This window comes from Diadema setosum, chromosome 17, assembly GCF_964275005.1.
Source record: "Diadema setosum chromosome 17, eeDiaSeto1, whole genome shotgun sequence".
NCBI lineage: Eukaryota > Metazoa > Echinodermata > Echinoidea > Diadematoida > Diadematidae > Diadema > Diadema setosum.
Genome location: NC_092701.1, coordinates 15,681,391 through 15,706,906, shown reverse-complemented (window position 1 = coordinate 15,706,906; position 25,516 = coordinate 15,681,391). Strand labels below are relative to the sequence as shown.

Below are 25,516 nucleotides of genomic sequence, written 5' to 3'. Positions count from 1 at the left end.
CACACACACACACCATCTCTGCTTCTCTCTTTCTCTCTCCCTCTCTCTCTCCATCCCTCTTTCTCTGGTCTTGCGCTTGCCCAATCTTCTTGATTTCGTATATTATTGCATTTTAAACTCATGTTTTTTTAAGAGCACATTTGCAGCAAACTGTTTACATTTAGAGATGTGATGCTGATAAATGATCACAATTTGTACGTAAGCCTACTCATAATAAATATTTTCTGGAAATAAAATGTTATTCGACGTAATTATTCAACACATGTGTTCTGTGTCGTAGCTCATTGTAGTCTAGTTACAAAATTTCATGATTGTTGAAAGCTTTATCAGACAGATAGATCAATAAAAACGGATTTTATTGTTTGAAAGAGAGTGTTTATCATCATACGGTTCATTCGGGAGGAAAGAAACGTCGATCCTATACCTCTCAGGAGCAACATACTTTATGCTTCCGTCTTTCCTCTGTCATCTTGTTCTTGTATATACCATTTCTGAATTGAAGTAGGGGTGAACACGTTGTACCAAATGATAAGATATATTTCTTTAAAGGGAAATATTAAACAAAGGCCGAAAATGCCCAAATTTCATCTGATTATTCCCTTTAACCGGACGCTGACTATTAATGTTTCAATTGACTTCAACCAAAGATTATCATTCACACATGTGATGAATATGAAATGAAATAAAGAGTCGAACATGTTATCTGTATAAACGACCATTATGATTTAAAGGAATATATCACTCCATAGGGATGAGAAGTCATAATACGAGAGTTTTCGGTTTAAATATAAACCCAGCCTCAATACACTCCACTCTGTCCCAGCGCCCGAAACTTATTTCTGACTTCGAATGGCCGCCGACCCTTCATGTTTTCGTCAACCTTTACAAATTTTTACCAAAATCATCTTTGAACTATTTCCAATCGAATTAGGGGTGGACACGTGGTATCAGATTAGAAAATGTATTTGTTTAAAGGGAAAGATTAAGCAAAGGCCGAAAATGCCCAAATTTCATCTGATTAGTCCCTTTAAATGGGTGCGAACTGTTAATATTTCATCAGATTTAAACGAAATATCACCAGAAACACGTGTCGTGATTTTGTCATGAAATACAGAGTAAACATGATAACTGTATAAACAGCTTTTCATGATTTAAGGAATATATCACTCGACAGGGTAGAAAAATACATTTCAGATTTCAGTGACTATGTAATTATCCAAACCCAGTATGCACCCATTTGAGTCCCAGCGCCCAAATTCATTTCTGACTTCGAATGGCCGCCGTCCCTTCATATTTTCGGCAACCTTTACACATTTTTACTAAAATCATCTTTGAACTATCTCCGATCGAATTCGGGGTGGACACTTGGCATCAGATTAGAAAATATATTTGTTTAAAGGGGATGATTAAGCAAAGACCGAAAATGCCCGAATTTCATCTGATCATTCCCTTTAACCGGGTGCGGACTTTTAATGTTTCATCAGACTTAAACGAGAGATCACCAGAAACACGTGTGGTGAATTTGTCTAGAAATACAAAGTAAACATGATATCTGTATGAACGACTTTTCATGATTTAAAGGAATATATCACTCGATAGGGTGAAGAGGTCATTGCAGATTTCAGTGACTATATCCAGACACAGCATACGCCCCTCTTAGCCCCAGCGCCCAAACTTATTTCTGAATTTGAATGGCCGCCGACCCTTCATGCTTTAGGCAACCTTTACAAATGTTTTACTAAAACCATCTTTGAACTATCTCCTATCGAATTAGGGGTGGACACGTGGTATCAGATTAGAAGATATATTTGTTTAAAGGGCAAGATTAAACAAATACCGAAAATGCCCAAATTTCATCTGATGATTCCATTTAACCGTGTGCGGACAGTTAATATTTCATTAGACTTGAACGAAAGATCACCAGAAACACGTGTCGTGAATTTGTCTAGAAATACAAAGTAAACATGATATCTGTATTAACGACTTTTCCTGATTTAAAGGAATAATCACTCGATAGGGTAAAGAAGTCATTCCAGATTTCAGTGACTATATCCACACCCTGTACCCTCCCCTTTTAGCCCCAGCGCCCAAACTAATTTCTGACTTTGAATGGCCGCCGACCCTTCATATTTTCGACAACCTTTACAAATTTTTACCAAAATTATCTTTGAACTATCTCCGATCGATTGAGGGGTGGACACGTGGTATCAGATTAGAAGATATATTTCTTTAAAGGGAAAAATTAAACAAAGGCCGAAAATGCCCAAATTTAATCTGATTATTCCCTTTAACCAGGCGCGGACTATTAATGTTTCATCAGACTTAAACGAAAGATCACCAGAAACACGTGTCGTGAATTTGTCTAGAAATACAGATAAAACATGATATCTGTCTTAACGACTTTTCATGATTTAAAGGAAAATATCACTCGATATAAGGTAAAGAAGTCATTGCAGATTTCAGTGACTATATCCAGACTCCGTATCCACCTCTTTTAGCCCCAGCGCCCAAACTCATTTCTGACTTTTAACGGCTGCCGATCCTTCATATTTTCAGCAACCTTTACAAATTCTTACCAAAACCATCTTTCAACTATATCCCATCGAATTAGGGGTGGACAGGTGGTATCAAATTAGAATATATATTTGCTTAAAGGGAAAGATTAAACACAGGCCAAAAATGCCAATATTTCATCTGATCATTCCCTTTAACCGGGTGCGGTCTTTTAATGTTTCATCAGACTTAAACGAGAGATCACCAGAAACACGTGGGGTGAATTTGTCTAGAAATACAAAGTAAACATGATATCTGTATTAACGACTTTTCGTGATTTAAAGGAATATATCACTCGATAGGGTAAAGAGGTCAGGTCATTGCAGATTTCAGTGGCTATATCCAGACACTGCATACGCCTTTTTTAGCCCCAGCGCCCAAACTTATTTCTGAATTTGAATGGCTGCCGACCCTTCATGTTTTAGGCAACCTTTACAAATGTTTTACTAAAACCATCTTTGAACTATCTCCTATCGAATTAGGGGTGGACACGTGGTATCAGATTAGAAGATATATTTGTTTAAAGGGCAAGATTAAAGATTAAACAAATACCGAAAATGCCCAAATTTCATCTGATGATTCCATTTAACCGTGTGCGGACAGTAAACATGATATCTGTATTTACGACTTTTCATGATTTAAAGGAATATATCACTCGATAGGGTAAAGAGGTCATTCCAGATTTCAGTGACTATATCCAGACACAACATACGCCTTTTTTAGCCCCAGCGCCCAAACTTCTTTCTGAATTTGAATGGCCGCCGACCCTTCATATTTTCTGCAATCTTTACAAATTTTTACCAAAACCATCTTTGAACTATCTCCTATCGAATTAGGGGTGGATACGTGGTACCAGATTAGAAGATATATTTGTTTAAAGGGCAAGATTAAACAAAGACCGAAAATGCCCAAATTTCATCTGAATATTCCCTTTACTAGGAGCGGACTGTTAATGTTTCATTAGACTTAAACAAAAGATCGCCAGAAATATGTGTCGTCAATTTGTCACGAAACACAGAGTAAACGTGATATCTGTATTAACGAACTTATGATTTGAATGAATATATCACCAGATATGGTAAAGAATTTATTGCAGATTTCAGTGACCATATCCAGACCCTGTATCCACCCCGTTTAACCCCAGCGCCCAAACTCATTTTTGACTTTGAATGGCCGCCGACCCTTCTATTTTCGGAAACCTTTAGAAACATTCACTAAAACCATCTTTAAACTCTCTCCAATTGAATTAGGGGTGGACACGTGGTATCTGATTAGAAGATATACTTATTTAAAGGGAAAGATCAAACAAAGGCCGAAAATGCCCAAATTTCATCTGATTATTCCCTTTAACCGGGTGCGGACTATTAATGTTTCAGCAGACTTAAACGAGAGATCACCAGAATCACCTGTCGTAAATTTGTCTAGAAATACAAAGTAAACATGATATCTGCATTAACGACTTTTCATGATTTAAAGGAATATTATCACTCGATAGGGTAAAGAAATCATTGCAGATTTCAGTGACATCCCTTATGTTATCCCCAGCGCCCAAACTCATTTCTGACTTTGAATGGCCGCCGACCCTTCATATTTTCGGCAATCTTTATAAATTTTTGCCAAAACCATCTTTGAAGTATATCCGATCAAACTAGGGGTGGACCCATGGTATCGGATTATGAGATACATTTCTTTAAAGGGAAGGATTAAGCAAAGGCACAAAATGCCAAAATTTCTTCTGACTATTCCCTTTAAACGGGCGCTGCTAATTCATTCTTCCTTTGATTTCAACCAAATATTATCAGAAACACATGTCGTAAATTTGTCACGAAGTACAGAGTGAACACGTTATCAGCATAAACGACTTTTATGATATAAAGGAATATAACTCATTAGGGTTGAGAAGTCATTCAGCGACTATCCAGACCCAATATACTAGTACGCCAAACTCATTTCTGACTTGTAAGATGGCAGCCGACCCTTGGTCATTTTTGCCATCTTTCAAGCTTTCCGGATTAAACTAGGGGCGGCCACCTCGTATCAGATCTCAAACTATATATATTTAAAGGGAAATATCATACAAAGGCAGAAAATGCATGAATTTTATCTGAGTTTGAGTGGCCGCCGACCCTTTAATTCTCCAATCTTCAAAAATGTTTGTCAAAATCATATTAAAATAGTTCCCATAAGCCAAGTTGTATCAGGTTATTAGATATATTTCTTTGAAGGGAAAGAATAAACCAAGGCAGAAAATACCTTGATTTATCTGATTATTCCCTTTAAACCTTTGAATGGCATCCAACTCTTGATATTTTGGTAAATCTTCACAAACTTGTGACAAAAATCATCTTACAAATAATAGGTATCGATTTAGGGGCGAAAATAATCTGATTTCATCTAATCATTTCCTTGAAATGTATGCCTAGTATTCATGGTTTCTATAATCTTAATAACTTGTTAGAAATACCCTTCTTGTATTTGTGCTACATAGTTGCAGAAGGTGACCCATGATTAATTGGTTCGAAACTTTAACTGAATAACCTGCTATCGATTCCTTACAAAAAAAAAAAGTAAATGAAAAGCCGTGACAGACGTCCTAGAGAGTACAGATGAGGAGAACGCGAGTGATTTTGTGCCGTACAGGGCGAGTTTGGACTCCACACGGTATCGTCACGGAGGCGTAGTATCGATAACACGAGGTATCGAGAGCACGGTTTGGGCGCTGAGTTTGGGCGCTGGCTTCAGCTTGGTTCTCTAAGCTATGTACACTTCTCTGCTGATCGATGCCGGATAGTGACAACACTGTGCTGAATTTCCAGAATGGCTTCTCCGGCGGAACGCGAGCAGGTACCGATGAACATGATGCCTGACGTTACACAGAATTGTATTTTAAATTGAAATAATTGTTGCAGTCCACTTGGGCTTATCAATTCTTGAAACTTATTCACTACGAAAACACTATAAACGCCAATTCATAGTCGAGCTTTTGCGAGTGGCCTGGTACACGATGTCATCGCAGCGCAGGCTCGTCGGGCCGCGGCGGGACGGTTTGGTAGGACCAACCGTCATGAAAGGGCGACGAAACGAGTAGCTAGCTGTATAGATGATAGCCTATGTCAGATGTGGTATAGGCCCCTTGGTGTCTTCGTGATGGGCTCCTTATCTGACGTTTGGACATGTAATAATAGTATGGCTGCCGGCTGACCATACATGTCCCAACGTCAGGGAAGAAGCCCACCGTGAAAGAGACAGGATACCACTCTAGAGTCTATTAGTATTACCATCGGCATCGGTCTCGATCTGTCTAGTCGGTATACTTGGGTGACCCGCACCTCGTCATAGTTAATGTTTGCCCATAATTGAATCACATTTCGCCACTGAAATTCTTTGAAATCCAACTCACATACAGGAAAAATGCTGAAAATTCCAATGGAATCACAAGTTCACTGATCGATATTGAAAATTTGCAGCTATCGTCGTCAAAGGCGAACGATGCGAAAAAGTTGCGCGCTAAGGAAGGGGCCCGCAACTCGTCACCCGCTCTCCCATAGACTTAGCACGTGTGCGGGTAACCGTGATGTTCCCATAGACGTACACGTAAAAGATGCGTGCGGGTGACATATAACACGTATTCCTATAGCCCTACTAACATTTCAGATTTTCGCGAAAAACTGTTCGGTTTTCACCACAATTTGCTTGGTTGTGGTAGCCCTGCCAAGTTTCAAGCGTACAGAACACAGTCCCGGGCATACATTTTTGTTCAGTGCGCTCAAAACGATTTTAAGCGGGGTGACGGTATTCGGGCCCCTGACGAGGTGCGGGCACCTGGGTATACTTAGCCCGACCAGACGCTGTTACGCTATGCGAAAACAGCGTCTGACGAGCGCGGCATGCAGCCTCAAAGTGAGGAACCTCAACACAACTACAAAACTTAGGAAAATGTATACTTTTCTCCTTTAAACAGAATACTTTACTCACGTTAAATGCATGTTTCTATTACAGAAGAATAGTTCGCCACACTGGGTCCATGGAGACCACTTGCGATAAGTCCGTGGAACAAATAAATGACACTTTCTGGCGCAATTCCTGACCGTCGGTACGTCGCGACGTACCATGTACAGCGACTGGGCTGTGTATAGTTAGGCCTGGCGTGAAAGATTGTGTACCGTGTGGACATGCTGGATATGATGATCAATTTCGGTAAGTTTCATTGCGTACATTTGAATACTGATAGCATCAGATGTAGACTAAATATTGAAAAATATACTCGTTGAGTTTGAGGTGACAAAAATGATGTTAAGTATCAAAATTCAAAGCTATCGTAATACGATTACGTCGCTCTCCTAGTGGTTGGTGGTCGCGCGCGTACAGCCCTGTCGCGACGTACCATGTACAGCGACTGGGCTGTGTATAGTTAGTCGGTACTGTTAATTAACTGTATTCGTAGTATAGAGTGTCTACTAGCCATCAAACAGGCCTACCAGGCGCTCCTAGGCGCAGGCCAATCGTCACATTTTCATCATCTTGAAATTGCATTGTCAGATTTTCACCACATTTTGGCAGAGATATATATTGGCAGGGTAATAAATAACTATACACAGCCCAGTCGCTGTACATGGTACGTCGCGATAGCGTAACAGTGTCTGGTCGGGCTAGGTGATAAATTATGTATCTGTGTTATGTATACTCGAGTGAGCATGAGACCCCTATGTCTCAGTGTCAAGGTTGTTACCCACGCCAATGAAAATCGGCAGGGTTTAAGGGTTCCGTATGTTTGTTTGTGTGTTTGTGTACAAGATGACGAGAACGGGTGAACGGATTTGCACCAAATGTTCAGGGAATGTTTGGATAGTGACAGGAAAGAATCTATTAGATTTTGGTGATAATCAGTTGACCCCTGCAAATTTTGTGTGACCTTGTAGTTTTGACCCCATACCGGGGTGACCACTCCGAACATTTTTCTGTTTCTTACTTTGCACATTTTCCGCTACCATACGAAAACAGAGCTCCCAGATGACGGACTTCGCTGCTCAAATGTTTGCAAGAATTCCGAAATTGATGTTTATTTGAGGGACTAGTCCTCTGAATAAATTTGTGAAATTTTTCGAAAGTTTGCTTTCCGTTGTCACAAAATAGCCCGTATTTGGTGATTTTTCATATTAATATTGATTCTTTTTTTCGTTGGAGGAACATTCCTCAGTCACAGAAATATTTTGCTCGGTCCCAGTCACACTGCAGTGGGTATATGCCTCTATTTCGTAGTGCACTATCTCACTGGGCAAAATTTGAAGTCTTGGGCGAAATTTGGACACAGCACCATGTACAATATCAAGATCACTGCTTCACATTCTTTTTCATTGTAGAGTGTTTTGGTGGAAGTGACGTAAGTTCAAACTTCGGCAATTTTGTTCTTGAACAAAAACAATTTTGTTCTGAGAAACTAACAGAATTTTCAGGAAATGTTCGGATAGTGACAGGGAAGACTCGATTAGATTTTGGTGATGATCAATTGACCCCTGCAAATTCTATGTGACCTTGTAGTTTTGACCCTATTGCAACTACTCTGTATAGTGCCTCTAAGGCGTGGGTCTGCCGCCTTTGACGGCCCCTCTAGTTTTTATTGTTTCATATGGCATTTTATTTCAGAACTGTGTCACACATTCTATAGCTCTATTTAAGTTGTACTGTGAAGGTACTCTTTAATATACGCATATGTTCATCAGAGAGGTACACCAAACAAAGTGCCCAAAACAAGGTAGGGCCTGAAGACCTAGACAAACATGTGATATCAGAAATAGAGCCTGCTGAGGGCAGATACCAGGCAAGGTGAAATGGAAGATGAGAGAGAATGTGGAAAGAATATCAGGAGAGAGCTGTAGTGGTATGATGCATTCATGAGTCTGTCAAAGTTTTTGTAGTCACTTTAACCTACATGTGCAGGTAGCAAACTCCTGCATAGACTACTTTATTTGATAACCAACTGACTGGAAGGATAAACAAAGTTATTAATTTCCATGATTCAGGTCTGACAAAACTGAGAGTTAACTGAAAGAGAGTGGGAATTTTAAATGATGCTGGGCAATTTTTGCTTGTCTACCACAAGGTTGCATGGCAAGTGAGTTTTATCTGTGAGGATAGGTCACCAATGAACTTTGAAATGTTTTAAAGTTTTATAATTATAATGTGTCTGTATCATTATTCTGTAGTTTGAGAAAGATGGCTTTCTGGTTGTGGACAATTTTCTCACCAAAGAGGAGGTTGCTGCCCTACGAGCAGAGTGTCACGATTTGGTTGAGAAGATGAACCCGAAGGAACACACAAAGTGCACCTTTGACACCACCGCTAATGCTCAGGTAAGGGTGATTTACACATTTGTTTGATAGGCAGATGCGTATACCATTACACAAAGCATGAATGCTTCAGGTAACCCCTTGCCAAACCCAGTGTTTGCAGGATTTTTATTTTTTATTTTTCTAATTGGTTGTGGAGGTTGATATTTCATGTAACAAAACACTAAACAAAACACAATCTCTTTTCTTTTTGAGCCTAGGTTTTTGTTTTGTTTTTGTTTTGTGTTTGAATGAGAATCTTTTGAATTCTGGTAAATTGTCATTAAGCTAGGTAGTGCTACCTGTGCATGTTCCAGTCTTTTCCAGTCTTGGTGCCCAACATTTGGTATGTGATTTACCTTGCTGTCAGCAGAATTTTTCCATATCCAGCTTCATTATAATTCTTTGGGTAATTGTGGTCGATTTGATCAAGAGCAATCATAAAAAGATAGAATTATGAACTGTATACTTCTGCACGAACTGAAATTTAATGAAATTTTCAGTGTATATAAGTGTATCGGTACCCTGAAAGTTAACTGTGACATGGAAAAGCATTGTTCTAATGATGTTCTCTGAAAATGTGAGGATGAGATGCTTTTTACAAGAAGAATATTCCAAATTAAACAAAAAGTGTATTTATCTCGAGTTAAGACTAGTCGACAAGCACTCTTGATAGGCATTGATCACACAGAGTGGATCACTTGAGTACGTATGTGCGCTATGGCTTGGCCAGCTGTAGCTGCATACCATACACCTACCCTATTGGCCAAGGGCTGGTTCAGGGGAACATTTCATGAAGCGATTTGTCTGATATTTTTATCTGACATATTTGCTCTCAGCCAATCAGATGCAAGGATTTCAGTAGCTTGTAACAGTTTGTCAAAAAAAAAAAAAATCTTGCAAACCGTTTCATGAAATGCATGCCAGGTGCACAATACATTACAGGCTGCTGGGCATATTTCTATGCATTTGCTACACAACTTAGAAACTGAGGAGCATCGCAGAGGCACTGTTCGATGTTTATCAAATACACTAGAATAATATGCTATAAGCTTTATTGTACTGTTTCTTACTTGAACAAACATTGTAGTTATGCATGTATTCAGAGGGCAAAATCTGTATCAATTCCATAAGGGCCAAGTAATGGTTGTGTGTGTGTGTGTGTGTGTGTGTTATTTTTGTAAATTATAGGAAACAGTGACGAGCATATTTGGGTTACCTTTTAGGTGCTCTTCTAAGTCGCAACATCAGTTTTCAGGTATTGATACACTTTTAATACGAGGTCATAGATTTTAACATTCTGTAAAGATGTGGAATAGAATTACTGAATTACTCGTATCAGAGAATTATTACCCTTTCAGGTTATTACATGTACCTTTCCAGTGTGAACTTTAAAGGGACTGTACAGTACTGGTTGAGGTGGGGATTCATGTTTTGAACATTCCTAAGTGAGATAATGAGAAACCTCATATGAAATATGAAAGAGCATGTAATTTTAAGAAGGATTTGACGTTTATTTGATGAAAATTGGTTTTCAAATGGCTGAGATATAAAAAAAACAAATGGTGATTATAATAAAAGGCGACAGGCCACGCCTTTTATTAGGATCTCTTTGTTTCACCTTGTTTTTGGATATCTCAGCCATTTCAAAACCGATTTTCATCAAATAAACTTTTGATACCTCTTAGAATGGCATGCTCTTTGACAACTCATAGAGTGGTTCTGAATATCTCGTAAAACGTCAAAAGCTAAGTCCTCACCTCAACCAGAATTGCACACACCCTTTAAATGTATTTGTATTTTTAGACCAAATGTAATGTACGATCCCCATATTTTGGTGTGTATCACTGATTTTATTTCTTATGCCTCCGCCACGAAGTTACGAAGTGGTGCCGGAGGCATTATATTTTCGGGTTGTCCGTCCGTCCGTCTGTAATGAATTTTGTGGACAGCGTAACTAAAAAACCTTTTGAGGTATCCTAATGAAACTTGGCATGTATGTGTATTAGGGGGTGAAGTTGTGCCTATCAACTTTTGGGTGCACATGCTCAGGGTCAAAGGTCAAAAGGTCAAGGTCAAATGCTTAAAATTTCACTATCTCCTCCATATCTATGCAATGCCTGAAGATATTTTCTTTAAACTTAATGTATCCATGTATTACCCAATTAAGATTCTCTGGTGAAAGTTTGGGTCATGAGGTCAAAGTTTAAGGGTCAAAAGGTCAAGTAAAAATGTTGAAATATCACTTTTTTCTCCGTATCTTGGAAATTGTTCAAGGTATCTTCATGGAACATAGTATATAAGCATGTACTGACAGGCAGTGGTTATCTAGGGAATTTAGGGTTCATGGGGTCAAAGGTCAGGGGTCAAAGGTCAAGGGCAATACTTCAAAATTTTACTATTTCCCTTATGTATGCAATGCCAGCAGGATCATTATTTTAAAACTTGGTGTATGCATGTATAACCCAATAGAGATTATCTGGGATTTTTTTTTTTTGCCAAGAAGGTCAAAGGTCAAAAGGTCAAAAGATCAAGTGAAAGTGCTGAACTTGCTTCTTTCTCCATATCTCGGAAGTGGCTCAAGTTATCTTGAAACTTAGTACGTATTTATGTTCTGCCTGACAGTGATTCTCTTATAAATCTTAGGGTCAAAGGCCAGATGAAAATGATAACAATTTACTGTTCAATACAGAAATTGCACTTTTTCTCCATACCTTGAAAATTCTCAATGCATAAACTTATGAAAGGGTCAAAGTCAAGTTAAAGTTCTTAAATCCCCAAATACATGCTCTCCTATTCATCCACATAAACATAGGTCAAGGAAGGTGAACATTCAACACATTTGTGACAAACATGTCATTTCAATATTTTGCCAATTTTGTGCAAATGTAATCACACATTGTCCACATGTACTGTAGACCTATTAGAAGAATCATGCGTTATGGCGGAGGCATACCAGTCGCCATAGCGATATTTCTATTTCTTTTTGGTAAAAATAGTATTTTCTTCCATTTCATTGTTTTGTAGGCAAGGAACAACTACTTTCTCACCAGTGGGGATAAAATCCGGTTCTTCTTTGAAAAAGAGGCTCTTGATGAAGAAGGTAATGCTGTGAAATGCTGTTTCAAGAAAGTGTTACAGTTCAACTTTATGTGCATAAATTCATTTTAGATGCTTCAAACTAAAAGTAACACTGTTAGTGTTATAACCTAAAATGAACACCTAATTTACTTTTTTTTTAAAAGAGAATGATATCCAAATATATATGTGGATTGAATAAATGTTGCAATATTAATGGAACATGTCATTGAGTTTGAGGAAAATCAGATAATTTATTCAAAAGTTGTGAATTTTTGAAGTTTTGCTGCTGCCATAGCTGGATGAGAAGACTACGACAGTTCTTAATGTTACTGCAGAACAATGATACAGAAAATACACAGAGAATTATACAAAGTTTCATTTATTATGAAATACACACATTGCCTCAACTTGTTACTGACATGAAAGGTGATATTGTTTCCCCTGCTTTCTGGAAGAGGTCAGTCAAGTCCTCTTTCATAATGCTCAAAAAGTTAAAGTATGTTGAATTCTCTTTGTTTTTTGTTATATCACCCTGCAGTTACGTCACAAACTGTTGTGATTTGCGGCACCAAAAGGATTTGTTTGTTTCATTTTCCATCCAAAAAGATGGCTGGATAGCCCATAATCAGCTATTAAACTACATGTACCTGTAGCTGGTTTTTTATGGAGTCCAGTTGGATATAAGGCCAACCACTTCACCGGTTTATGCACCATACTCTTTGTGATGATAAATGAAGCCAGATTTATTGTGTGCATGAGTTATGACTCTTTACTCAGGACCTCCATTTTATGTCCTATCTAAGGTACAGAATGCTTTTCCTCTTACTAAATACTAGAGGAGACGGTATGATTACACACAGCAACATTGCTCAGCTAGACTAAGAAATCGAGCACAGGTCATTTGGTTTGGGGGCAGATGCGATATTGACTGAGCCAAACCACCACTAAATTCCCAATTTTTGAATTGTCCGATTTTCATCAAACTTCACTGCTGTGTTCTACTAATACAACGTTGCTGCATTAGCTCAATCCACATGGGTTTTATTCTCTAGACTTTATATAATGCCAGAGCAGTTGTAAAATGAGCATATCTTAGTATCAATAACAAACTACCTGTACATCAATTGCAGCAAAAGAGTAAGGGAACAACACACAAATGCATACACTACATTTCTAAAACTGCATTTCTTTGTAAAAATATGAGTCAGTGTAAGGCATCTGTCACTCTCTGCCAAACATTGCCTAAAAGCGGAGTTGTTTGAAAAATATAAAATTGAAGCCTGTTAAAGGAAGTTGAGGAAATTGTGACAGTGGTATGCAATATTACATGATTTTACTATTCAAACAGCTACAGTTTCCTTAGCATGTAACTCCCAATGCCAGGAAGAGCTGTATCAGATGGATAACTCCCTATTTATTATTAAGTCATTCATACTTTTCTTAATGAAAGTATAAGAAAATGTGCTATTCTTGTGTGTGTACAAATGCTGTCATGAATATGAAGACTGTCTCAACAGTTGATTATTTGAAAAGGGACCAGATTTACTGGCAAATGTTAAAGTTATACTTTCAGAGGATATGCCACTGTTTTTGCTTGTCTTTGAAATGTAATTACTAGGCATGACTGTTTATCTAAATTAGGAGAATTATGAACAGTGGATGTTTTCAGTTTCATTCTGCGTTTAACATTTTGATGAAATGTATGTGTGTTTATTAATTCTTATCGAGACAGACAAGAACATGAAAAATTGCTGACAATATGTATGAATCAACAGTTACGGTTCCTCAAAGATTAACAAATTCACTCAAAAGTATTACAATCACAATGAAGCATAGCAAGGTAATTACATTCACTCTTCCAGGAAACCTTACTGTTGACAAGCATAACAGTCTGAATAAGATTGGACATGCCCTTCATGAACTGTGCCCAACATTTAAGAAGATTACGCATGCAAAGAAGGTCCAGGTAAGATTAAATCTAACATTTTCCAGATATAATTAGAATAATGGTACATGGTTAAGCTGACAGTGAAATAAGTTGGAAGTATTCCTGGTAGTATTCTTAGTTTTTTGTCATATATGCATAGTGGATGACAAACACATCCATGTGCTCATAAATTCTATAGAAGGGAGTCAACCTTTCCCTCTCTGCCCCCTTACTTGTCTCTCCTCCTTTTTTTGCAAGGACAATATTTAGAATTAAATGAATGGAGATCACATAACATAGCTAGTTTTGAGAGAGTTTTAATAGTCAAACAGAAACCAAACAGGAAAACTGTAATTGTTGATGCATTTGGAACTTGTCTGTCATGTTGTATGCTCTTACCATATTAGCAGTCTTATGTTGAAGAAATGTGAATGTGATGTATGATGGTGAAAAGAAATAATATAGTAGTGAAAAGAGTAGAATAGTATCTAAAGAGTAGACTCAGAAATTCAAACTCCCACAAGTATAAGTGCATGATTCTAGTATCAATGACTATAAACAGAAGAAAAATGGCAACGTTCATAGAAATAAGAATTACGAAAACAAAGGAACCCTATCAGAACAAGGTTGTTAGGTTCGGCTAATTTTGCCATGGTATATCTGAACCCTCGTGACATCTGTACATTTGGAACACACCCATAAATGTACAATGTATAAGGCTAATTCCATGAAGTTGGGGCAGTGTCCATGTAGCATCGTGATATTTTAAAAATATATTTCAGCATAACTCGATATTAATTATGCTATACATTTATTGTTTGTAGGCTTTACATTTGCATTGAGGCCACACATTTTCCTGGAAATTTTGTGCCATTCAGACTCAATTTTGATGAAGTTATTCAACAATATGTAACAGTGTCCTGTAGCATCGTGATATTTTAAAATTTGGTCCTGAGAGACAAATTATGGCAATTAGCTTGACCAAATTTGATGCAATATGCATTTACAAGATATGAATGAGATAGCTAAATATCTCAAATTTCCTGTACACAGTTTTAATTTTAAAAGAAAATTACAAAATGTATCACGATGCTATGTGGTGTCCTTTTTTGTTACATTTGGTGGACACCGCGTAGCATAGTGACTCATGTAATTTTCTTGTAAAAGTAAAACTGTGGAAAGGAGAGTTAAGATATGTAGCTATCTGACTAATCTAGTAATTATGCATATATCAAATTTTGGTCAAGCTAATTGCATTAATTTGTCTTTTAGGTCCAGATTTTAACTATCACGATGCTACATGGACACGTCACGATGCTACACGACACCATTACATATTGTTTTAATAACTTCATCAAAATTGAGTCTGAATGGCACAAAATTTCCAGGAAAATGTATGGTCTCAATACAAATGTAAAGCCTATAAACAATGTATAGCATAATTAGTATTGAGTTATGCTAAAATGTAACACTTTGTGCCCCAACTTCATGGAATTACCCATAAACATACACATGTTTAGCAGGGATGAGATTGCATGTATACACTTGTACATAAAACAACACAGAAGTAATGACCATGAAAACAGGAAATGCACAGGAAAATGTTGTAAGTGTTCTAGTGAATTATTATCAATGCTTGTCACATGGTTTAGATTTTACAATGATCATGTCGCAGACTGAAGCTGCCTTTTGTTATGCCCTCACATCTCTCTCATGCATGCTAGCTATGGTGTACATGTATTTGATTGAATGATCTCTGTTTGACTGTAGAATACTATTTCCTTGATTTTTCAATAGACATATCCTCAAAATTTGACAAGCTTTAATTACAGATTTTGTTTGAGATTCCTCTAATATTGTATAAAATGTCACTTATAAGTTGCAAGTGACGTACATGACAAGTGTAGAGTACATGTATTCGCATTGGAGACACAGTAATTAAGTCACTGTTACTTTACCACATGAAAAGACATATTTGCCTCCATAAGACTCAATTTGGAAAAAAAAAATTGTGGCTGCAGGGACTTGGTTTGTAATGTTAAAAAGTTGAAAGTGACCAAAGAAAATCACCATCATTTGGCACAAATTTATATGCTGTGCTTATGCTAGAATCTTGTAAAGGACAAAACGTGAGACTTTTGCTCATTCAACAAAGGGGAATGCAACAAGAACAAAGAGAAAATTCATGCAATGTCTGCAGTAATGCAAGCACTTCGGATAAATTCAGGAAAATTCGGTTAAGGTTTTACAGACATCATAAAATGGACCAATCTAACAGCAGCAGACAATGTGTCACAGCTAAAACACAAATCATAAGTGCATTCATTGCTACTGAAGAAGAGGTTAACTTACTGTGAATTATGCTAACTGTGATATTTTTTATACAAAAGGTGGCACAGAATGCTACTTTACCAGTGCCCAGCTGAGAAACTATCACTGGAAAGACATATTTAAGATGTTGGAATGCAAGGGCCATTGCATTTTCGAGTTTGAAAAGCCTGTTTAACAATGGCGAATGCAAATGAACAGCAAACTACCCGGCGTGACAGTGCGGCTGAATGCATAACTCAAACAGTAGCAGGGCCAAGCGTATGCTGACAACGACTTTTGCCAAAGTGTTCAGGGCGGACAAGTGCAATACAGACATAGAATATTACTTTCTATTTGGAAGATTGTCATTACTGTTGATGTTTTTAAAGCGGATCATTTAAATGACACGAAAAAGTGTTAGATCCACTTTGCATTGGCATAGCATTTATCCCAGCTAAATATCAATAAAACGCTCACCAAGGATATTAGTTACACCTTTGAACCTGTGCATTGTCTATAGGATGTAGTCTGCTGTTGAGTTTCGGTAGGTTTTCGAAATGGAAAGGAGAATGGTATTCTCGCTTTATGTTGCACAAATCTTTTCCGCAAGGTCAGGAATTGTAATAACTGGGGCTGGCTTAAACTCTAGTTGCAATTTCATGAAATATTATTCATGCTTTAATATCTTTGCATGGCCAGTTTAAGCTTTGGCATTAATTGTATAAGGAGAGATAAACTGCGATAAGTCAGTCACATCGCATTATGGGGTAGGAATGTAAGTTTAAGTTGGATATTTCCTAGTCTGATGCCATTTGGTATTGACAGACTAAATATAAAGTAGTCATGGCATTCACAAAGTACCACAACCTATAGTTTTTATTAGGTTCATAATTAATGTCAGCATGTTGGTGGTGTATTCAAGTGGTTTTATATCTCAATGATTTAATTCCTCTCTTATATTGCATATCACTGTTCCAGGAAATTGCCAAAAATTTGTCCTTCGAGAAACCTCTCATTGTACAGAGTATGTACATCTTCAAGCCTCCCCACTTTGGAGGAGAAGGTAACACATCAGTTTTGCTAGTTTCATTTTGTTAGTAACTTATTGTACCAGCAGCTGGTTGACTTTATTGATATATTTGTCACATTCTAAATTGTGAATGGATATTGAAGAGCTTGTCTTCTACATAGAAAACAGAAATTGCATATCTCTTGCTGATGAATGTGTTCATTAAACTCTTCAATGTGATCAAACTTTACTCTCAAGAAAATTAGTATAATCACATGATGTGTTTTATATAAATTGTAATATTTTACATGATATATTTCTGATGTATAATCATAAATATCTGAGCAGTCATGAAAATTAACAACATTGCATTGTCTAAGACATGATCACACTTTTTACAAGAGGTACAATTTGTAGTGTATTGCTGTAGCTTGTTTCTCTTGAGTTGTGTTATGCCCTATTTCATTAATGCCTCCAGGGCAAAGAGCTTTGTGAGGAGAAACTCTTCGTGGCGGAGGCTTAAAAATCTGTGACAGATAAAGTTGGGTAAAGTTGCTGGTGGTTTGTAATACACTGTATATTTTGAGAGAAGCAAGCACATCTAAAGTTATGTGGGCCTGTAATGCAGCATTGTGGTAGATGCACTAATTCTATGTCTTTCTAAACTTACAGTAACACCTCATCAGGATGGCATATTTCTGTTCACCACTCCCCTTAAACTGATCGGCTATTGGATTGCCCTTGAGGATGCAGAAATAGACAATGGTTGTCTGCACTTCATTCCAGGTTCAAATTCAAGTGAGTTCATTTGTACAAAGGCAAAACCAGGGTAATAGTATCTCAGTTTCCTACTTTGATGAGCTAAAGTGATTGCTGATAAACATGTATACATGTACTTTATTCTGAATGTTCAGGTCTATGAGTAAATACTGTTCTACGATGTATGCAGGAACGTGAGAAGAGTACATATAGTTTTCAAGCTTTTATCCCGATATCGTGACAATGTAAACGAAAAAATATGAAAGTCTTGTATCACTTTTACGTGTATTGTATGTGTGACATACTGTTGTGGAATACCTATCAAAGGACATAACTTTATGGACTTCAAAATATGTATGTACTTGTAAATAGATTCCTGATCTCTTTATGCTATAGTAATGATATATTCACTTAATTTGTCTTGTTCTGGAATCAATTCAGGTTGTATTGTTCAATAACAAATTTCCACTGTTTAAGCAGCAGCTTAATTGTGAGGGAAATGACTGAATAGAAGCATGAAGGACAAGGATGAGACTTTTTGCATGGCTCAAAGACACTGCATCCACATTTGTTCTTTTCCCATAAAACAGGAGACATTACCACAAGGATGGTACGTAATGCAGATGGAACCTGCACAGAGTTCACAGGGGATCCTTATCCATTGGAGGTACCAGAGAACGAATTTGTTCCCGTTCCAGTTAAAGCAGGTAAAATGTTTTTCCTTTATATGGGGATATGATCTCGATTGTTCAAATGGGCACCATGCCCCAGTGGTCCTCTAGAGGGGCCCAAACCCCCAAATTAAGGAATCTTTAAAAATCTTCTCTAGAACCAGAATAGGGATGGACCAAATTGGGCAAAGCCAACAAATAATCTTTCGAGATCTTCTGTATAACTCCCCCCATAAATCACCACCATATCCCCTAGAGGCCCTCAAAACAAGCTTGCTTTGTTCTTCCTAGGTAAAAGTCTGTAAGAATGCATGAACTTTCGATACTCGGGAGAGCACTAGACCCCCTGAGCTTCTTTTTTTCTTATGCAAGACAGCTTTCACCATGCAGCCCCTCGCCTCACAAAGTTTATTCACCTACATTTAGACCACAGAAATCTATTTGAAGATGAGGAGTACAGTAGGGGGAAAAACCCAGGGTGAATCTTAAATCATCTTGTTGGTAATGAGGAGGATAGTGTTGTATCAATGCATTTTGGAACAATTTTTATCATAGCATATACTGGTTATCTTTTTTGGTAGGATCACTGATTCTCATTGATGCAAGGGTTGTCCACAAGAGTGCCAAGAACACCTCGGACAGGTCCAGACACATCTACACATTCCATGTTGCAGAGTCTGAGAGCACTGAATGGAGTCCACAGAACTGGTGAGTTCCTGCTCATTGTGATTGATGTATGTTGTGCTGTGGATGAATGGTATTTTTTTTTCTATCCAGATCGATAACTCTTTGAAGGAATTTAGAATAGCCTGTAAATAGAGGCAGATATGACCTTGCACGAATTTACAATTAAAAAAGAAATGTGCAAACCTCAAAGAGAAACTCCAAAATAAGTTTACAGAGAAGTCGGCAGTTCTGCTGTCTAGATAGTAGTTATGTCAGTCTGTGCTTTTTAAAGATGTAGAGTGTGTTAAGACCTTTGCATGTATTACCACTGCATCTTCTACACAAATACTTTTGGCATTCCGGCTCCATTTGGTGCAGAGGTTCAATGAAAGTCATAGTGCACACCACTACAAGTTTAGAACATTTCCTACTGTTTCCACACCATTGCCAAATTTACCCTGTGAATTTGTTCTTAGAAGACAGAACAGATGTGGTAGTTATGTAACTACAGGGGAATCCTGTTATAACGAGATCACATACAACGAGAATCCGCTTATAACGAAATAAATCGTCCGGTCCCAAATAAATTTGCGTGTTAGTCAATGGGGATTCGGAGTTCCGGTTAATATTGCAAGATAATTTTTTTGGCCTAAAAACAAAGAAAAACAAAGACGAATTTGTCCGGATGTAACGACATTTTTTTTTCTTGGAAACTGAACGAAACAATGGGGAAAAAAATCACACACAATTTTAAAACCAGAAAAGGTCAATTCTTCGTGAATTGTCTGAATTATCCTTGCGTGCAAGCAGAGACTAAGATCTGCCAGTGCCAAAAAGAATGCAATGAAGGTGGCACGCCGCAAGTTCATAAAGTTCTCTTTCCGAGGGCCATAATGGAACGGCATCGGAATATTTAGAAGCTGTAGCTTTCGCTAAAGAATATGCCTAAATGTTGTCACAAACGCTACAATTCAAATTAGCGTTCTTAAATGGTGCACATTTATTTTTGTATCCGAAATGTTAAGTTGACCTTTCCGAAGATGCGTAAAGGGAGTATCTAATTGTGAGCGGGAAATGTTTACGAACGTAGCGAATTGTAGTAAAGTTTCTGGAGAAATTTTGAACATGTTCAAAATTTCTTTGCAATAAGAAAAACTGGTTGCAAAAATGAAAACTATTTGATTGCAACTGTTACCGAACCCTGACGGAATTTAAAGTTTGCTATTATTCGAGGGGCAAATCATTTGTATAGGGCCCCATTTTCTCTCTCTCTCCTTTCGTTCTTTAAAACAACAACAACAACTATTATTCGATACTTTTGCAGACATTAGCCGCTCAGTTAGATACCCCATTTACGTAACTTTGATTATGAGAGAAATTGAATTAGATGTCAAAATCAAAGTATAGTGAGGTCGTAAGCTAGAATATGAATTAACTCAACTTTAGCTAATAGAAATACTATTTCAGTTCACCAGTTACCAGGTACTGGTTTTTGTTTTCGTAAACGGCATGCACCCGTCAACCTCGTCGGGTAAAGCATTCACGCAAAGCACGCATTCAACCTAGTGCTTCACAACAAGCTGGCAGCACATGGCGCTCTGGCAGTAAAAGTCATCACGCATTTCGCGCATCGCACTTTACAGTAATAGCGAGAGAAAATAGAATGTTGGGCATGGTGTCCTTGAAAGAAATTAAAAATGAGAGTATGAATTGTGATGTAAACTTTCACCATAATAGTGATTTATATCAATAATTTGTCATAGAATGAAAGATAAATTCGGACTTTAGTCACAGCTTTCATCCATGCGAGTTACGCTAAACGCAGCGTTGCTAGTGCGATGACCTTACATATAGTTGCGTAAATTTTCCTTCATCTCTCTCTTCTCAGATGTGCAGAATGATTAGCATGCGGATAACAAAAAGCAGGCCCCATTTACAACATGATTATATGATATCAAATCTGAAACATTTGATAACAATTAAGCGTCGAGGAAAAAAAAAGATTGTAAATCGCGAGAATGCTCTCGCATTTTTGCGTCGCATTTCCTGTTTTTCTGTTCATCAAAATGTAGTCGTCATATTATTCGATGCATGTAACTCAATTTTAACAGAGCATGTTTATATAAAGTGTATTTTCCACAAGTGTTCGGATACAACGAGAATCCGGATATAACAAGAAAAATCACCCGGAACCGACGATCTCGTTATAACGGGATTCCCATGTATCACTATTAGTTCACTATCAACGACTTCTATGTGTTCAGGACCCTGACTTAGAATAGTTAATTGGACTTAAAAGGGGGACACAAAGAAAGGATATAGAAACCTGAGGATTGCCCATATTATAATTCAGTTTCTACTCTGTACTTACAATGCACTATTTGTGTTCCTTTCCATACCTCCATATCTTTCCAGGTTGCTACCTACCCCAGAGATGCCATTCCCAGAATTATACTCCAGTGATTAGAAGGCAGTTGTTGCAGGCCATTTGCAGAGTTATTTATGCATAATTTGATGCCTGGGAGTGTACCAAAGTCAGGAACACATTGACAGCTGTAAAGGCAGTTTGGTAGTAAATGCTTGATATGTAGTTTTCCAACTCAGCCAAATATTTGTACTTTTATTAATGGGCCATTCCATCAACACCTACGGTGTCAGGGACAGTTTCACTCCTCATTACTTATTAAAGACCTATCCTTGTGTTTTGCTACCTGTTAAATCATCAAACTTAAGCCCTCAAATTGTTGTTCAGGGTGCTCAACAACTTTAAATCCGAGCATGTTGCAAGCTGTGAATGTGAAAATATTGTGGAAATTGTAAGTGCACGGAGTGCACATCATGAGCATGTAGTGCACAATATTTTACAGCTTATCTCTCCTTGTGCGCTTTTCATTTAATGTTCTCATGTTTTGGGCACACATTTTTAAGTTCCAGGCAGTTTTATGTTTCTCAAGATGTGCACATGTTTTTCACATGTTTGAATACTTTTTATTTTGAGCATAAAAGTTGCAAATTCTTGAGGATGTTGCATAGCATGTTGCTGGCTTTTGAGGATGTTGCACCAGAATTTGAACAGATTGCAGCACATGCTCAAACCCCTCGTGCACCACCCTGGTGTCTGTTGCTTTGGTTGTTGCTATCTTTAGTGTCATTACCTTAGTAGTGAGGCAGTTCGGTGACAAGGTCCCCAACAGTGGCAATATGTACATATCCTTGGCAAATCGTGAAAATGAAGAAGTTGTAATTACTAGATTTACTTTTGAAAATATTAGTGCTTTTTTAATGAGAATATAAAATGAGAAAATAATCTTGGAGTAGATCCATGAAACAAGAAAATGAAATCAGTGAAAGAAGCAAGCATAATATCAAAACCTTTTAGAAGTATGGCCATCAGCACATTCTGAATATGCTTACTTGAGTTATCAACAATGGCATGCCACTTGTTTGTTTGCAAGCCTATAATATTACTCATCTTTTTAGAGGAGTATTTCATCAGGTATCTTTCAAGAATGCAGTTTTAAAACAGGGAAAGCCTAGTCTTGCTTAGATTGTATCATACTGTAAAAGTGGATATTTTCGCGGGACTAATTTTTCGCGCTAGGCCGGGTCAGAAGAGTTTCGCGTGTTTTTAATTCCGTGGAATCAAGACATCACGCACAGGAACGTATGGCAAGCAAAAATATTCGTGTGTTTTTATTTTCGCGCTAGTTGCTGGTTGCGCGAAATGCGCGAAAATTTCAACACCGCAAAAATTTCCACTTTTACAGTAATATATTTGTTTATTTGATCATGTGTTGAAGAAGAAGAAAACACTATTTAAAAAGTAATGTGGCAGCTGTGTCATTACAACACGTTTTGTAAGAATGGGGAAACCAATCTTAAGATGATTGACATACATGTTGTAATGTCACACACATGAGAAAAAAACTCTGCTGTAATCATTTAATTCAGATTCTGCAAGAGTTCTCAAGACTTTAGTCCAATTCATACATAGATGTTTGTAAGAATGTTATTATCATATTACTGACACTTCCGTATATACAGTGTATGTTGCAGTATTTTGTATCCAGTGCATACAGTTGAACCTCTCGTATCCGGACAAGTCGGGACCGGGGCTCATCCGGATAAGGGATTTGGCCGGATACGGGAGACTCAATGCTTTATACATGTACATATACATACACATGTACTGATGTAGCCCATTGTAGTACCACATGTAGTAATGTGTATACTGCAACCTTTTCATTGTTACACTCAGTAACAGACCCCAAAATAGAGGTGTATGTTAATGTTGGAAGTAATATGTAATTCATGTGTGTTTGTGTAGGAGTTCTCAAGGAGTTGGGAATCCCCCTTTCCTCCCGTAATTATTTTTTTAAAAAAAAATCATGGCAAGATTGCGTCCGTATAATAGAGAGATCCGGATAAAGGGAGGCCGGATAAGAGAGGTTCAACTGTAATTCATAATGATGGCATGTATATGTTCAAGAAATATGTTGATGCTATCTGCAACTTGTGAAAATTTTCTTCTTCATGATTTAATGATGTCTGAAATCATGAGATATGTATAGAATAATTGCTATTTTCAGGTAGTTAGTGTAGGTGTGCATTGAATGAATCCACTGTTAAAGCACATACAGTATCTCTACAGACAGACTACGACAGCTACTCACATCACAACATCAGCTAAAATTTGCTGTACAGAGTTAATCCAGAATGAAATTCTGAGTGAAACTTGAATGTGGCTATGGTTTCAAAAATCAAGTGATAAAACTTGCTTTCAGAATTTACCATGATGTAAACCATTTTTAGACTAGAGTGCAGGTCTGTCAGTTACATTGTATGTAAAATTTGCTCAGTTCAACCTGAATTCAGAAATTGCTCTAGATAGTTATCTTCATTAAACTTCTTACACATACATGTACTGCATGAACATAATTTTCTTGGGAGGTTTTTAGGTCATTAGGATGAAGGTCAAAGGTCAGGTAAATTATGCTACTTAATGGTGAGATTACACTATTTTCCCCCATTCAGAGATGTGCCTTGAAAATGACCTAATGTATACACTTAATTATTAACTTGTGTACCTGTATCTGGATATATAGTGAATAAGTAGGGAAAGATTTGAGCCATGGGGTCAAAGGTCAAAAGAAAATGCTGAAATTTTCCTTTTTATCTATATTGTGAAAATGGCTCAAAGTGTTGTCATGAAAATTGGTGGATTTATACAGATAGTGATTATTTTCCAATCATATGAAGCCATTGTCTCACATTGGCAAGATGTTCTGTACACCTCTTGGGAGAAAATGTGAAATAGTGGAGGCATACTAATCACCATAGCAACATTTCTGTTTTTTGTTTGTTTGTTTGTTTGTTCTTCACTATTATAAAATAGATGTTTGGACTTTAAACATGATATGACATCAATCTTATGATATGACTGTGCAGCTGATAACTATTAAGTCATGCCTTTTTTAAACAGGTCTAGGTTGATTTCAAGACTCGTGCCTGATTACATGACAAGGGGTAATCTTATGGATCAGTGTTCTTACAAGTTGTTATGTGTGCTTATCCTTGTATGTGCAGAGTGAATAAAGTTGACAGGATATGATTATACAATAATTCAGATGTCTTTTAAAAGTCTTTACTCCTTTAGAAGTGTGTAGGCAGAGTCTATGAAATGGGGCCCAGAACACCATGACGCTGATTCATTTGCATAAATATTTAAAACTGTTGTGTAATTTTAAAAAATAATTAAAAAAAAACGCAAAATTATCTTGAAATTATCAATTTAGCTGTATGTGATTTCATTCATATACACGTAACTAAACATTCTAAAAACAATTTTAGCAAGTTGTACGTGTGTAGCAGCACAAGGATTCATTCTTTCATTTTCTCACCACCAAGAATTTTTTTTTGTCCATTCTCTGACCATATCCGCTCGATTGTGGTCACTCCGCGAATATTCTACACTGACAGGGTGAGGGAGAGTCCGCTAATATTCTACACTGACAAAGTGAGGGAGCTAGAGCCCGCTAATATTCGACACTGAAAGTAACCTGCAACCATGGGCGTAAATCCCGGAGGGATGGGGGATGCATCCCCCCCCCCCCCCCCCCCCCGAAATGGAGGAGGGGGGATGGCCTGTACAATCTTCCCCCTCCCTGAAATTTGAGGGGGAAAAATGGAGGAAGCAGAAATGTGATTGTATCAA

General features: G+C 37.5%; 1 protein-coding gene across 1 annotated transcript; it reads left to right on the top strand.

Annotated features, from left to right (window-relative positions):
• The first annotated feature begins 5,343 nt into the window (after positions 1-5,343).
• On the top strand, positions 5,344-24,913 carry LOC140240809 (phytanoyl-CoA dioxygenase domain-containing protein 1-like). Its single transcript, XM_072320582.1, has 9 exons — positions 5,344-5,397; positions 8,757-8,903; positions 11,907-11,982; positions 13,823-13,926; positions 17,176-17,260; positions 17,879-18,004; positions 18,556-18,672; positions 19,218-19,344; positions 21,718-24,913. The coding sequence occupies exons 1-9, from the start codon at positions 5,371-5,373 to the stop codon at positions 21,767-21,769; spliced, it is 861 nt and encodes a 286-aa protein (XP_072176683.1). The 5' UTR covers positions 5,344-5,370; the 3' UTR covers positions 21,770-24,913.
• Positions 24,914-25,516: the final 603 nt, after the last annotated feature.

Excerpts from the sequence above, each read along its gene's own strand:
- LOC140240809 (XM_072320582.1), top strand. The coding sequence starts at position 5,371 with ATGGCTTCTCCGGCGGAACGCGAGCAG. Across the intron at positions 8,904-11,906 it reads ACACCACCGCTAATGCTCAG|GCAAGGAACAACTACTTTCT; the intron begins GTAAGGGTGATT and ends ATTGTTTTGTAG. Across the intron at positions 19,345-21,717 it reads GAATGGAGTCCACAGAACTG|GTTGCTACCTACCCCAGAGA; the intron begins GTGAGTTCCTGC and ends ATATCTTTCCAG.